At 45.1% G+C, this 16,343-nt stretch overlaps 1 protein-coding gene across 1 annotated transcript; it reads right to left on the minus strand.

The window, feature by feature from the left end:
* Positions 1–4,890: 4,890 nt before the first annotated feature.
* On the minus strand, positions 4,891–15,343 carry LOC101781202 (MADS-box transcription factor 56). The gene is made up of 8 exons (XM_004983757.4): positions 15,126–15,343; positions 14,736–15,003; positions 6,900–6,978; positions 6,379–6,440; positions 6,191–6,290; positions 6,028–6,069; positions 5,894–5,935; positions 4,891–5,745 (listed from the first exon to the last, which is right to left on the minus strand). The coding sequence occupies exons 2-8, from the start codon at positions 14,918–14,920 to the stop codon at positions 5,578–5,580; spliced, it is 678 nt and encodes a 225-aa protein (XP_004983814.1). The 5' UTR covers positions 14,921–15,003; positions 15,126–15,343; the 3' UTR covers positions 4,891–5,577.
* Between the last annotated feature and the right edge of the window lie 1,000 nt (positions 15,344–16,343).

Genomic DNA, 16,343 nt, shown 5'->3' on the forward strand with positions numbered 1-16,343 from the left:
TTTTGTAGCACAAGACGCGAACCTTTGTCATCAGTGCTCTGCTTCTTTCGTTCCAAATTGTAGGTCGTTTTAACTTTTCTATGTATATAATTTTTACTATACACTTAAATATAATATTTATCTATATATGTATAATAATATCTATGCATCTACAAAAATCAAAATGATTTACAATTTGAAACGGGAGAGGAAGTACTCTTTATCTTTTTATGGACAAAAATCTGTGCTCCTGTTTCCAAGCGACAAGCGTAGTCCGCAGCATGGACAGTACTAGTACACCCTACACAGCTAGAAAACAGATCGATGGCCTTGGTCCAAACTTAGTCCATTTCGTCATAACTGTATAGCCAGGCCTCAGATTCCAAGTACATGAACCTGTGCACCGAATGCCACTACCCCACGACGCCGTTCCACGAAAGTTCCGCGAGTCTTCCTCCCGGTCCGGCCGTTCTCCGGCCCATCGTCGTCGCCGTCGCCGCCGCCGGCCGACAAAAGCGAAGCTGTTGCTGCCGTTTACCCGTTCCATGCACGCGGTCAGTCGCCGCGCAAGGACAACGGGTGGCCACGACGAACCGGACGACGTACGCCGGCGGCTCCGGCTGCGACACGGTCGTGCAGAATCTGCGCCAGTGGATGGCTCCAATTGAACGAGTCGCGGATTCGCGGCAAGTGGCCGGCCGTGCACGCCGCACGCGGTGGCGGTGGACCGGCACGCGCGCGGCTGCTGCACGCACGACGGCGATCGTCGACGTCGATGCTGATCTTTGGCTGCGCAGAAGGCGAGTGCAACGTCACTGGCGACCGACGTGCGTGACGGGACGGAAGTGTCCCTGAGACCCTGACACTCCCGCACTGAGTAGCTGGGTACGTGGTGAATTGATCACTGGATGTTGCCGTCACCAATCACACCAGCCTCACAGGAAAGGAATGAAGGATGGAAATAGCATAGCCGCAGCTAGGTGTTGGTACCTGTACTACCATCCAGTAAAAACTGCAAATGTGGATCCTTGAATTCTAGCCTTGTTTAGTTCACCCCAACTTTCAACTTTAGCACTATGCAAAAAGAAGATTCCTCGTCACATCAAACTTGCGGTACATGCATGGAGTACTAAATGTAGACGAAATTAAAAATTAATTGCACAGTTTTGTTGTACTTTGCGAGACGAATGTTTTGAGCCTAATTAGTCAATGTTTGGACAATAATTCACAAATACAAACGAAACGCTACAGTGTGTTACAGTACTGTAACAGTAATTTGGCACCTCCAAACTTTGACAACTAAACAAGGTAGTGCCGAATTGACTTAAACTGGACTACGCATGCTGGACCAGGGAGTTTGGTTTCTGCACACACACGCATGCTGACGGGCATGAATCCGTACACAGGGATTTTTGGCGTTATGCGGAAACGACCTCGATCCTGGGATGGGGACATGGAAGTCGTCGTTGAACTATTCGCGTGGTAAGAAAATTCGGCGCGCAAATCACGCCAGCTAACGACATGACAAGTAAGCAATTCCGACAAGCCATGGAGGATGGATGAGATGAAAATCCGAACCCCTAGACCAGGCTGTCTTAACAGGTTTTTGACTGCGCTTGCTCATTGCAAGTAATAGCAACCACTACTCTGATTCTAGTCCCCGTGAATATCTTAGGTCCTATCTAAACTTTTTTTTCGAGCAAATCCACCATCTAAACTTTAGCTGGCTAAATTTAGCTGATTTGATCCAAACAGGACAGCTAAAGACCTCCCAGCTAAATTTAGCCCTTTAGCGGGTTTCAACCAACTAAACCCATCTAAAGATATTTAAAGACAATTTTACCCCTCCACAATCCTGGTAAAAATCCCTCGCGACCCGCGGCCTTCTGCTTCCCACCCGCGGCCCCTTCCGTGCCGCCGCCTTCGGATTGCAGCCTCCTTCCCACTTCCTACCGAGCCGCGGGCGGAACCCTGCTCTTCCTCCGTCGCTGCCACCATCGGGCCGCGAGCAGGGCCCTGCTCTTCCTCCGTCACCGCCACCATCGGGCCGCGAGCAGGGCCCTGCTCTTCCTTCGCCGCCACCGTCACCAGGCCGCAGCCAGGGCCCCTGCTCTTCCTCCGCCGCCGCCACCACCGGGCCACGGCCATGGCCAGGGCCCTTGCTCTTCCTCCCCCGTCGCCGCCATGGAGAGGTGGCTCAGCGACGCGCCCACGTCGCGCACGGTGAGGTTGTTGCCCTTGGGGACGCAGCCGACGTGGAGCGCCGCACCGGCGCGGCCCCGCCGGATCTCCCCGTTGCAAGGGCCCTTCTGCACCAAGGAGCGTGAGCACAGGTGGTGGATCCATCATCGCGGGAGCTTGGGGTCCGAGGTCAGCGAAGAGGGAGGCGAAAAGGATTTTTTATTTTCGGGCGGTGGGTGCCTGGATGTGGGAAGGGGGCTGAGGTTTCGAAATTTGGAGCCTCTCTCACGATTTGGCGAAGGCGAGGGCGAGCAAGAGCAGGTCACCGCCGGTGGCTTGCCTGGTCTCCGACACCGCTAGGGAGGTCATCGACGGCATGAAGGGTAGCATGATAATTTATTTTTAACAACTAGCATTTAGCTAGTGGATCTAAACATCCCTAGCTAAAGTTTAATCAGCTAAAAGTAAATTCTAACTAGCTAAAATTTAGATGGGTGGATCCAAATAGAACCTTAATTGCTCAAGCAAAGCACGGCGGTGTGGGTACTTCTGGCCGCGATCAGAGATTACACTCGAGCTGGAACTGAGGTACCAATGATCGATCCGTACCCAAAACTAGTGCCAGTGGACAGTATTTTTGGTGTAGGCGATTCTGGACAGCTCACTTGAGCGCCTCTCTTATTCGTATCGTACCCGCTTGGTTCGAGGAGTTGACGGGGGCAAGTCAAACAAAATTAGTGCTGCATGATTGCATCATTGTATAACACATATCCCTTGGATGATTGCAGTTCTTTTATTGACGAGGGCGTCAGCAGTCCCGTCTTTGCTTGCATCACTTGGGGCCTGGGAGAGCCTAAGGCTCACCAGACTTCAGATTCGTTTCTTTTCTTTCTTTCTTTCTTTTCGAGGACACAACTTCAGATACTGCATCGTGATTGAGCCTCAAGTTCCGTTTGCTGTGTTGGGCTCAGTCAGACTAGTGCCTCAGCCTTTTGCTCTACATATAGGCCCATAGTGTTCCTTCTTCTTTTGAAGCCTATTTTTGGCCCATACCATTCTTCTTTTCAAAATCATTGCGGCCCACATGTCCCTGACAACAGACATCCACATGGCCCACCTCGAGGACCTACAGATACACCGTACACGTGTGCGCGACTGCAGCACTAGGGACGTGTCGCACGTCTCGTGAACCCTAGAGACTTCGACAGTTGAGTATAAAGGCAGCTAGCAGCACATCGATGATGATGAGCTTCGAGCCAGCTACACAAACCATGCATATGGAATCTCTTCGTGACGAATGTTGCGGACATTTCTCGGTCGGGCATTGGACCACGTCGTCCCGAATTCCCATCCGTCCAATTCGTGCATGTCTCTTGCCGTAGCCGTCCGATTTTGGAATTCCCACCTCCTTTCTCGAGAGATCTGCCCGCGGCCCTGCGCATCGTCCTGCCGGCCGCCGGCTCGCTGCCAGCTCTGCCAGCGCCGCGACGTTCCAACGGCTGCCCCTGCGTCCATGGACCGTCCATCCATCTCGAGCCCTCCCGCTTCGCATCGTTATTGACGAGAGTCCCGTCAGTCGTCATACCCGGCAGGCGCAGCGCGGTCGCGCAGCTGGCGCGCCCCGCTCGGCGGCATCGCCCGGTCCATCGACGCACTCGGACGACGGCCATATCCTCTCCTCCACCGCGGCCGCGGTCTCCCACGGCTCCAAGCCACAGCTTGCTTCTCACCACTAGCCCTCCGAGGTGCTCCGCTCCTTCAAGGAGCTGCGTCGCCTCCAGCCCTCCACATAGAGCTTCGCACACCCCACGGGCGAAACTCAGCATGGACGACGGCCCGTTCCTCAAGTGGAAATCCGACTTCGTCTCCACGCTCTGCAGCTGCGTCACGCTCGGCGCTTCACCAGTCTCGTCAAACCGCTGACAGAGTCCACTCCCGATTCCCAATGGAGGGCTCAAGCTTCGCGTTGTCTGGATCATCAGCTCGCTGATTGCTGCATTGGTGAGCGCGAGGCATTACCTGCTGCAGCGTGCAGCCGAAAATATCACGCAATGCTGGAGAGCTTGAACCTGACGGCCACCGATGGACAAGAGACAGAGTGGTGTCGAAATGCTGCCAGGTGCCAAGGTGAGCGAGTTTCAATCCCATTTGATCCCATATGCTTCGAGATGTACCTCTGTGGTGTTATTTGCTTGGACACTTCAATTTATGTGGTGCTGATGTAGGATTTTTTTTTGTTGGTACTAGGAACAGATGTGCCTCCTTCAGAAATTCTTGAGCATAAAGAAGCATTACGATGACAATTGTAACCTCTTTCAATTTGGTATTAACCATTCATCGTCTCAGTTGAAGATATATTATTTGATTTAAATACTGCATCTTAGTAGTACATGTGAATTACTCTTGCAGAATTTGCTATAGCATGTGTATATACTCCCTCCGTTCCAAATTGTAAGTCATTCCAAGAATCTTGGAGAGTCAAAGTATCTCAAGTTTTACCAAATTTATATGATAATATAATAACATTTATGATGTCAACTAAGTATCATTAGATTCTTTATCAATTATATTTTCATAGTATATCTATTTGATGTCATAAATCTTTATATTTTTCTCTATAATTTTGGTCAAACTTGAGATGCTTTAACTCTCCAAGATTCTTGGAATGACTTACAATTTGGGACGGAGGGAGTACATCTGAAATTTAGCAGCTCATTATGGAACACAGTGTAAACTAAATATATTATCTTTAATAACATATCTGAAGCTCTAAACTTCTATCTCTGAATTGGAGAAGTCATCATCTGAAATCACTGATTTGTCTACTAACAAAAACATAGCCCTTTTGTTTGCCATGCCGTAGTATATTACACCAAAATAGTTCAGCTTGAATTGCATGCACTAGACTTTGTGCACAGCCGTGCTAGCATGGTAGATACTATCCCCTGTCCAACTCCAAGGTATTGATATTCCATCTTGCGTCATACTATCTACATAACTCATAAGAACATTCTGTGGTCTATTATGCAGGTAATGAAACGAGCTCCAGGCACATAAAACGTACTCCGTACTCAACTATGGCATACTAATTAAACAGGCTCTCCAAAGAGGGCGCGGCAAGGCCACGCTTGTGTTTCTAGTTTCATACGAGGCAACCAGATACTCGGTCTATGCTGTATGGATTTTCAGGTCTCGGAAGGCTTACAGGTTCGCAGGTTAATTGGTTCCATCCACCTTTGCAATACACATACTGCTTGATTTTCTTTTCCAGACACAACTTGTATATAGACGGAAGTAAAACCCTCTGAGCTGATCTGACTGGGGTTTGTTGGTGCTTACACAGAGCTTATTCCTATGGGTTCAAGAAAACCCCACCGGCTGGCCGCTGGCGTCGCCGGCGGCTGCACCGGATGTACTTCACCCTGAGTCCCGGTTGGAGGTGCGCTCCCTGCCGGGTAATCCAATGTACAGCTCCGTCTCAACGTCCGCGTTGTCGTTGCACGGCGCCGGCAAATTACGCGGCCACGGAGGGAGGCAGCGGGGGTTCAGGGCGGGAGCCACCGGCTGCGGCTGAACGTTGCGTTGCTGCAGCGACAAGTGCAGAGAGTGAGAACTCGATATGTTTAGTTATCTACTATGTACATGATTGCTTGCACATAACACATAAGATATTGGATATTACACACTTTGCAAATGGTTTACTGATACCAACAAGTGGTTTGATTGCATTTACCTTTTCACGTAACTCTTTGTTGTCTTTAAGCAGGGTCCTCTCCTGGTAGCGATAGAAGAAACAAATAACAGAGGGAGTCAGGAAGTGGTTACTGTGGAGTAGTAGTTTGAGGATCCTCTGGGCCGATGCATTACCTTCTCCTTCAGCTTCGCTATCTGCTGCTCCAGCAGTTGGGTCTGTCAGGAAAAATGTAGGATGCATATCAACTTCAGAACTGTAGCTTCATCATCAAAGCAGGCCTCTCATTTTTTTAAAAAAGAAGGGTAATGCAGGAAGTTTAGGTAGTAACTAGCTAACCTTCTTTCCTCTGATGACGTGGAGACTCTTCTCCAGTTTAACCTCCAAACTATGCAGTTCTTCAACAGAACAACCTTCTAAATTTTCACCCAAAAACTTCCTGCAACTCATGTAATGGAAATGACTGCTAACCTTTTTGCTGTATGAAGAATATGGTTGATCTTCAGTAGAATATACTGACTGCTTACCGCTTGGACTTTTCAAGGGCTTCAAGTCGATTTGCCAAGCTTAAGGCATCTGCTTTGACTTGCTGCAGTTCATATCATTGAAGTCCTATTTTATATTGAAAAACACTGGACTAACCTCTAAAAGATATTTATTCTACTCATGTTTCTAAGTGATGCTGTTAATGCACTTCAATGCCTTGGAGGTAAATCATCATCTAGGAAAAATATTGAAATTTTTCCAACGAAGCATCTTTATTGGGTTAGTTTATATGTAGATTTAATTTTAGCTTAGCTGTATTAACTGAAGATGCAGTAGTCAAAGATGTGTTCAGTAGATACACCAGCCATATGAACATGCAAACTAATAGAATCTGAAACGAGCAAATTGAGTATCTTCTAAATAAAAAACAACTTAATATAAAAGTTAAGAAAAATAATCATCTATATCACTTGGCATCAGATATTCATATAAGCAGTAGGTGCAATTCATGCCTTTTCTTGATAAAAAAGGAGGGTCATAATATTATACTGTAGAACTTCACCTGTATATCCTGTTGTACAGACTTGTTATTGACATTTTCCCTTGTATATGCCTTATAGCGGTCAATCGTTTTCTGGAGGCTGCATATATAAGAAGCAAACTGTAAATCAGAAAACAAACTACTTAAGAAAGTCTAAACATAATAAACAATTTGATTGAATGCTGATATTATTCAGTGGCTTATGTAGAGTGTCAGACATGCACATCGAGAAATCATGGAAATGACTTGAGTAGCTTAATCACCAATATGTACTTTCTTTGGACACGTGACGCCAATAAAAAGGTATAAATTTTAAGATCTGCGTTAAACAATTGATGCATCTTATGATCCGCTAGTAGCGAACTCAAAGCCAAATTCCCATGATATGCCAAAACAGAGAACAAGCAAGACCATAATAGATTCTGTTTTGACAGAATGGATATAATTTAGCAAACAAATGGACAATATCAACATAGAGTAATATGTTGTATTTCCAGAGGGCACATACGATATGGTGTGTTTCCACTGCTTTCTCTGAACGAATTTTTCCAGTAACAGCATTAGAAAAACTATTCTATGTTCTAACCATACCACTGTTAGAAGAATAAATTGGCCACATCAACAGAAGCCTTGACAGTTTTTTATTTAAAAATGTTAATACTAAAGCTGGCCATCCCATCTCTACCAACAATAATTAAAAGTTCCGCACGAAAGCTTGACAGGACATGTCAACGAAGATAGATAAACCTTGTTCTGATTTCAATATTATAATTCATAGAAAGTAACAATTTTGGTGATAATTGGGAGGAGAAACAATGAATTTAGTACACATATTAGATATGGAACTCAGAAAGGAAAAAAAAGAAATATGTGACAATAGGAACCTTGACGCTGTAAAATTCTCTGTTCAGATGCAAAAACTATAAATCATTCTCAATTCACTATTGGACCAGCAGTGGAGATAACCTGGGAAGGAGAAAATAGAGGACTACTTGGTTGAGGTTTAATTAAGGGGAAAAAATGCATGAGCATTGAGTAGGGAAATTTGTCAAGATCCAGGAGAAATATATTGTTTTTCAAGCTTGGTAAAGTTTAATAAGAATAATGCTAAGGTCATTTTGGACACAAAACTTCCATAATACTCGTTCAAAGAAAGTGTCTATTTTTGTTACACATATGCCCTTCAGTGCTGATATTCAGTACTGTAGTGCTAAACTGCTAATAAGCTACAGCAGATGCATCAGTTATCCATTTTGAGTGATTTTGGGAGAGTAACAAGGAGTCTTCTGTCTGAAGGGTTAAATGAAGAATATTTCTCATCAGTACAAACTGGTGGCACAGAACACATGAAATGGGAGGGGTATGATGGCTTCTAATGTTGATGAATGAATCTTTATACTAGATAATAAGCATCACTTGACAAAGTAGCCTTGATGTTTTGAGGGGCAGGAAATTTTTTTTTCAATTTCCTGTGGTATAATTCAAACATTCAAAATGCTCTAATTAGAATTCAAAGTTAACCCATTGAATTCTTTTCGTTGCTAAAGTAATGATAAGAGCAAAAGGAAGGGGATCAAAGTTGTTTATGCTAATCAGGTGACACCCATTGCTGCATGGATATTCCACATCATCCTAAAAACAACACTGATAATATAATAATCCCTGTCATAATCACACATTCAATCTTAACTAGAGAGAACCATATAAAGAAAATATCTCTTGATACAATGTTAAAGAATTTATTTGAAAACTTTCCATCGAAACCAATTGTAAGACTATCCAAATTAACAAAACAGGTATTTTTTCCTCCAAAAGTACATGCAAAAGCTTTGTGGATTGCAGTTTTTGGTATTCTTGACCTATATTCTTAAAAAAAGATTTGCAAAAATAGGTAAGTCGTTTGGTAATAAACAAACTTGCATGCTGCATTAGCTTTAATATTTAGTGATGTAGATGTTTCAGAACTCGACAGATCATGTAACTACAAAAATAATTTTAGGCTAAATGAAAAACTGTTCTGGTTAAAGAAGCATAGCAAACGGTTCTGGCTCATATTAGCCTTTTAATTTCGCACTAAATTACTCTATGGTATATACAATTGTATTTCATCAGTAGATGGGGCATACATTGTTGAAATGTAGTAACTAAACTGCAGCTTGACACTAAGGCTCCGTTTGTATCCGCTTATAAGCGGCTTATCGGTGGAAATAAGCGAGAATCCCGCCAAACACTTTGCTTATTTCCACCGATTCTCGCTTATGTGGTAAGCCGCTTCAACGATTTGAACTACGAGAAGCGAAAAGCGAGAAGCGAGAAAATCTTCGCTTAGATTATAATCCAAGCGTGGCTAGGAAAAACGTATACAAACAGGGCCTAACGCTATATAGCTCTCCCAAAATTGACATATCAAATTTTTTCTTCCGCTTTGTTAGTTTCGAGAGTCTCTAATTATCAGTCGGTCTTTCGAGAGTCTCTAATTATCAGTCGGTCCAGCAACAAATTTATTCTCCCTACAAGGAACAGGGACACTTCATCAAGCCTTTGCAGACTTGTTATCAAATTTTTGTTTTTATGTGAGACAGGAGAATGAGGCATGCTTGTTCTGATGTTACAAGATAAGATCAAGATCACATTAAGGCTTTTTTCCTCCTTTTGTCATAGGGTTCTCCTTCCATTTTTTTCCACGAAGCAAGGTTCGCATTTGCCAAATTCATAGTGGTAAAATCCATAAAGGACTAAGATCTCATTATTTGCCAATGTCAAGATTCAATTGGATCAAGATCAACAATAAATGAGATGTACAAATTGAACCACAACATCTTGGAGTTTTTTGTTTGAAACAAATGTTATGCGCCCCCCCCCCCCAACCTAAGATTTCATAACTATCACTAATCAAATACATTTCTTAGGAAGAATCTGTGGACCAAAAACCGAGTTAGGGGCACAAGCGACTCGGCTAGACGTAGTGCTCCAACATTGTGTGCTCTTTGTGTTCCTTTCATAGTCCTCGCCAATTGCAGGGGTGGGGACCCCCAATTAACAATATGATAGCTTAATCCCAAATAAAACACCATTGCAGAATGCCTCATTCTTGCAGGGGCATCCAATTTGGCCCAAAGAGCATCTGTATCGAAGGCCATACACGCAGAGTTGGTATGTGACACAGGGGTTCAAGAACAATGGCCAACACTGATGCACAATATTCATGTTGATTCTCAAAGAAGCCTAGAACAGATAATATGTGTGCTAGTTCCCCATTCAACATGGATACTCTATGTATCCATGTTGGCTCGCAAGAAGACCCAATATAGATAGCTATGGTCTTGAACCTACCATTTGACTAGCATGAATGCCAAGCAATGAAAATTATTCTTCAAGAAGAAGTCGGAGCGTGTGCGCATGTGCGGTTACTTAGATCGGAAGTTGAAGTACAATAACCTTTTCACCATGTGTGTATTAGTGTATGTATATATGCACATTTTCCTCACTTTGTTTTTAGAAGAAGTCAAGAAGGAGAAGCCCTACACAATTTCGTGAACCAAGATCACCAATGAAAGAGAAGGCAAGTAGTACATCTACTATTATTCCTAGCTAGTGATAAATCTTGCATTGATTTGTGAAGGATTTCCCACCCTATAATGATGATTAAAGGCCATGGCTGCACCAAACCTTCCTAACAAAGATGTTACCATCTCTAGCCACATGCTTTATCAGCTTGCCATGTGGAACGTTAGGTAGGCAGGACAAGATGGTGGCAGCGTATGAGTACAAGAAAGACTTTGATTCTAGAAATGCTAATATTGTCTACATTGGCGAGCTTAAGCACTACCGCTTCAGGCTTGTGAAAGATGATGACGTAAGGTCTTTCATTTCATTGTTATTCCTTTTTCTGTTGATGTTGATAGGCTTTATGATCATTCCTAGGGTTGGTGGAATGGAAGGGTCAACTTCCATCATGTCAAGAATCTCACCATTAGGGAATATGACTAGGAGGCACTAGGATTTCCTAGGGAGTTATTATGTTGAAGATGATCGAATCATGTAATTATGTTCTTTGGTGATGATATGTTCACTATGTGGAGGTACTGGTGGTCAAATATGATGTATGACTAATTATGATGTATGACTGTAATGTTTATGATGTACTATTGTTTGCTATTTTTTTTTGCTATGTATTAAGTATACGTGTTGGTTTAGTACGAAGGCCGGCATGGACAACTAGCTATCTATGCCGGCATAGTATGGGCGCTGGCACAAATAAGAAGGTATCGGTGTCGGCCCATATAATATTTCAGCACATATATCTCTATTCAAGATCATCCCGACCTATCTCTCTCCACTTATGGCTTTCCCTCACTTAGCTTGAACCCTATCATATACACTACCACATCTTCCTCTTCCCTCCAATCCTCCTCCTATGCTGCATCCACCGCCACCTCTTCTAGAAGCAACAACAATTGCGGTGCTATGCAAGGAGGTGGCGGCAAAGGCTATAGAGGCAATGGTGCATTCGGTGGCCTCCGCAACGGCATGCGGTTGTGGAGGTGGTGATGAGAGAGGCCATCCTGCATGCCTTGCTAAAGGCTACGGCTCGTATCATCAAGACATGACCGTGCCCGATAGCAAGGGCAGTGGCCATGGCGATTGTGAAAGCCAATGCCTAGGTGGGCACCACATTGGCACAAGCAGCAGTGGAGGCTCGGGCCCATGTTGTGGCCCTAGCAGCGGCTTGCACGATGATGGGGCTTGGGCGGATTTGGAGCACTAGCCATGGCCACCGTCGTTGTCGACCCTACGACAGCAACTGCGGTGTTCATGGTGGTGATTGCCATTATCACATGCTTGATTCAAGCAAAAATTTGCATTTTTCCATTTTTTATCTTCTGTTTGATTAGATCAATTGAAGATTACAATTACATTATAGGGGTTATTTTGAAATGTGGACATTATCTTAACGAAAATCCAAACAATGATACAAGATAGCTCGACCTAAAGTGTAACTTTGGCAAACTACACGACTCACATGACTCTAATGCTCTACTAACTTTAGGTAAATTTTGTTCGTAGACACTTTTAAAGTGTGGCTTTTGCCGGAAGACATGTTTTTTTGAAAAAAATTGATACTAGATATTCTATAAATATGATACCAATCCCATTAAAATATGACACCCGGTATAAAATTTCATTTTTGCCCTTGATCCAGCAACCTACCACTCTTCCACTAGATTCTAGAGCCGTGGTGCCGCAAAATGCAGATGCCAATACCCTCGCAGGTTGGTTCAAGCAGTCACTGTCTGTGTCCTTTGATGATGACACACAAAAGGTAGAGGATAGACGTGATATCAGGGACCGAGGAAAACATCAACATTTATGCTAGATTTTGATATTCTCATGAGTTTTTATGTTCTACTCCCTCCTTCCTAAAATATAGCTAGTTCTAGCATTCAAATTTATCCCAGAATATAGCTATTTATGAATTCCTAGGGGTATTTTGAGCCATGATCTATCAAGAATACCATTCCCATCTGCAAGCATCTGCATGCTGCCATACAAGTTTAATTTTAGTTGCATGTAAATACATTTGGCAGGGATATTTAATTGCACATGTAGCAGGATATAAAAATGAAGGACAATTTAGACCTTTAATTGCTCTTCTTAATCTTTCTAAAAAAGTCTAAAACTATCTAACCACATTTCTAGAGTGACCAACAGTAAACAATAAAAAATCACGTCCTGTGGCAAAAAGCAACACTTTATAAGTGTTCAGGAGCAAAATCCCTCATATCTGTCGGGCTATATCAATTTTCAGAAGAGTTGTTATCAATAATCAAGGATGCGAGTAAACTGAAACAGAACTGGATCTAACTATAATTGGCTTGCAAAAATTCATAGCCATAGCTTGATGATCTCTATACCCTCCAAATCAATCAGAAGAAATAAAAAGAAACCATAACTGGTGATCTGAGCCACTGGCTAAAGTAAATCGGTTTACTGTAAAACTACGGTAGTGACATATACTCCAGGATGTGGACAGTATTGTTTGTTGGAAAAAAGCAAAGGAAATAAACGTTCCATCATGGTAAAAGAAAACTTGGAATGAACGAAAGGGGGTACACACCATGTACGTTTTATGGTTGCCAGTAAAAAGTACTTTTTTCTAAAACTTATATCACTTGAAGCAATAGGTTGTCAACACTGAACAAATCTGTTATAAGGCTATGGACTGATTTATGAATTATGATATGGAGAAATGTTTGTATGTTTAAACTTGGTTTGATTTGGCAAGGACATGATAACAATTTCAGCAAAGCTTGACGATTGATTATTAAATTAAACACCTACCACATCTTGCATAAAATCTTTCATAATGTAATAAGCCAAATACAGCTTGTGTTCAAATAGAGATTCCATCCATTCATAAGGATCTAAGCAGGCTGATATACCGTGATTTCAGATAAATTAAAGGCTTTATGAAGTCAATAAGTTTTTCATGTTAAGCACAAGAAAAACCCTATTAAGCCTAACCAAACGAGGATTAAGATGAATACTCTCCAAGTAAAACAGGAGAAGCAAATTGAAAACTCGTCCGAAGCTAAGACACTCAGGTCAGCCCTATTCGTCATGCAATCAAACGTACGAATCCTTCTGAGACTACAATATCGCATGTATTTTTTACCTTCAGATGAAGCCAATAAATCCAGACCAAGAAGCACACGCAACCGACCAAACAATAAACCAGCTCACTCTACTACGAACTGTAGCCAACGTCACAGCTGAATGACCGGAGGAAGGCGCAAGCCATACGGCCTCAATGGAGCTGACGCGTGATTGGAGAAACCAAGAAGGAAAAGTCAATGGACATCACCACTGCATACCAAAAAAAGATCGTTTCCAAAACCCCAAACCAAGCAATAATGCCTTTGGCTTGCCGGAGTAGGAAGCCAAGCTGCGGTAAGTCACATGGCAATGTTTCTCCGTGCTTGTAAGCCATGGGCATTCCTTCCTTCCACGCAATTTTTGGGCACGCCTGCCTCTTTTTTCCACTCACTCTTGCTCCTATTGGCTGCCGCATAAATCTCGACTTGCGCATTGCATTGGGGTTGCCCCCGTGTACTATGGCTGTGCTTGGAAGTGCTGGCTGCGCAGCGCTGTAGATGCAGCAGCAGGTGTACACAAGATTAGACAGGAGATGGAGATATTTAGGCAGGCTGATGGAGATTTTTAGGCAGGCTACCCGCTGCCGAGCGGCTGGCTGCTTCAGCTGCAGCAGCAGCCAGCCGGATGTAGCACAGCCGGATGTTGTCCTGGTTTTCCTTCAGACTTTAGTCGCTTTCTCCTGCCTGTGGTGCTGTTTGCAGTCCGACATCGAATGGGAGGAGAGATGGAGCAGGGAGGAGGCTGCAAGCCTGCAAGTGGGTGGCCGACGGAGGGAGAAGGGAAACAGTAGCAAAGGGAGATGAGAGAGATGGAGGCAAAAGGGCGAGAGAGAATGCGTGATGTGCATCGCGGCCGTACAGATATTTTCGGGGAGAGTGGAGTATGCGCTACAGGAGTTCGCGGCTTCCAATAATAGCAACCGCGTCATTTACACAACTGCGACGCCGCGTCGTCGCCCGGAACGCCCAAGCGTTCGAGGAAGACGAACCCCACCCGCAGGAAAACCCCAGTTCAAACAGCTCCAAAAAAAAAATTCTCGAGTTCCAAAATCAAGTCAAATCCCCGTCGCACAATCCGAAGCCGAAGAAGCAGCTGCAGCAGCGGAACGAGCTAGAGGACGGTTGGAAACGGGGTTCATTTCTACAGATTCGTCAGCGGGAGAAGCAGGAGGAGGAGGAGGAGGAGGGGAATACCACGCACCTGGAGGCGCTGGCGAACTCGTAGAGCTTGCCGCGCGGGGAGAAGACGATGAGGCCGACCTCGGCGTCGCAGAGCACAGAGAGCTCGAACGCCTTCTTGAGCAGCCCGTTGCGGCGCTTGGAGAAGGTCACCTGCCGGCTCGTCGCGTTCTCTATCCGCTTCATCTCCGTCTTCCCCCGCACCATCCTGGCCGATCGATCCCTTCCCTCGCCGCTCCCGGAACGGAACCGGCCCCAATCCTGGAACTCTCCCCGACCAAGCTACAAGCCTACAGCCAAACGTGAACCAACAGCAACAGTTAGCGGAGGAATTTAAAAACCGCGCTGATCAGAGGCCACGGGACGAGACAAAAACTATGCAGATCTCCAGAGGGGGGAGCTGGGCGCTCACCAAAAATGGCAAAGCGAAAGAGGCAAGGCAGGCGGTCGTGGTGGGCTTGGCTGCCCCTCGCCCGCGCCGCCTCGGCTTTCCTTTCTAGCGCTTGCCCGCCCCGGCGCGCACGCGTGCGTGGAACTGTAGACGCGGTGGGGTGGGGTGGATTTATAAGGGCGGGGCGGGGGAACTAGAGTGACCGGGAGGAGGAGAGCAGGAGGTAGGAGGTGGACTGACGGCGGTGGTGGGTGGAGGCCGCCGTTTCGTGGTGGACGAGGCGCAAGGCGAGGTAAAAAAAAAAACGAGGGGACCAGGCCACCAGGGGGGGCTGGGCCGGGGAGGAGGGGCCAAATACAGAAGGCGATCGCGCGAGGGGATTACCCTCCTGGGCAAACTCGATCGGGTCCCGGCCGTCCCGGCCGCGGGGGCGCGAGTGCGGTCGCCATTGGCCGTCGCCGTCGGTGCGCGGAAATTGACGAGCTGGCGGCTGGCCCGGGTTCTCGCGTGGGGCTACGCCTACGCTGCGACTGGGAGTGCAGCCGGGAAAGAGGAACTAGATCTACTGCAGACGAGTTAATGTCGGTGACTTAACTGTAGGAGAAATACTGCAGAGGAGTCTCATCGGGAGAGAGGACGAGGTTAGATGTGAGGCTGTGGCACAATTCCGGGCGCGTTTGTTTCATATGATTATCACCGTCCAAAAGTACTCCTATGTATGTTTGAATTTAAGCAAATAACATGAATTATTTAGTTTGATGCCACAAGGCGCACTTGCTTATACATGAATTTGTTCACTACTCTATTCAACCTGAAAACTGAAAGTAATGCCAATGCCCGAACTTTTCTTGCAATGCAGCAGCAGCACAGGAAAATATTCATGCCGCATTACTTCTACTTTATTTTTTCCCCATGGAGATCGTCTGCCCAACACATGGATCCGGAGCTTTTTGTAATTTTTTTCCCCAATGAAGATCATCTGCCCAAAAACAAGGATTATGCCTTTTTCTGTTTTGCGGAAACACTCGTATATATGGATGCAAACTTGCCTTGCGAACATGCGCACGCACAAAGTACTCCTATAAGCACCTTTAAAAGATTGGACCAGTAGATCTTAAAATTGATGAAGTTATCATGGGTGCCTTGAAGTCACCGAACACGTCATCTAACACTGAAAAAATTAGAGCAACTAACTCCTGAAATTAATCTAGAAAGCACCCGTGTTGAGCTTAGAACTTG

The sequence above is a fragment of the Setaria italica genome, chromosome IX (genome assembly GCF_000263155.2).
Source record: "Setaria italica strain Yugu1 chromosome IX, Setaria_italica_v2.0, whole genome shotgun sequence".
In the NCBI taxonomy this organism is placed as follows: domain Eukaryota; kingdom Viridiplantae; phylum Streptophyta; class Magnoliopsida; order Poales; family Poaceae; genus Setaria; species Setaria italica.

Excerpts from the sequence above, each read along its gene's own strand:
- LOC101781202 (XM_004983757.4), bottom strand. The coding sequence starts at position 14,920 with ATGGTGCGGGGGAAGACGGAGATGAAGCGGATAGAGAACGCGACGAGC. Across the intron at positions 6,291-6,378 it reads GCCCTTGAAAAGTCCAAGCG|GAAGTTTTTGGGTGAAAATT; the intron begins GTAAGCAGTCAG and ends CATGAGTTGCAG. Across the intron at positions 5,746-5,893 it reads ACAAAGAGTTACGTGAAAAG|CAACGCAACGTTCAGCCGCA; the intron begins GTAAATGCAATC and ends TTGTCGCTGCAG.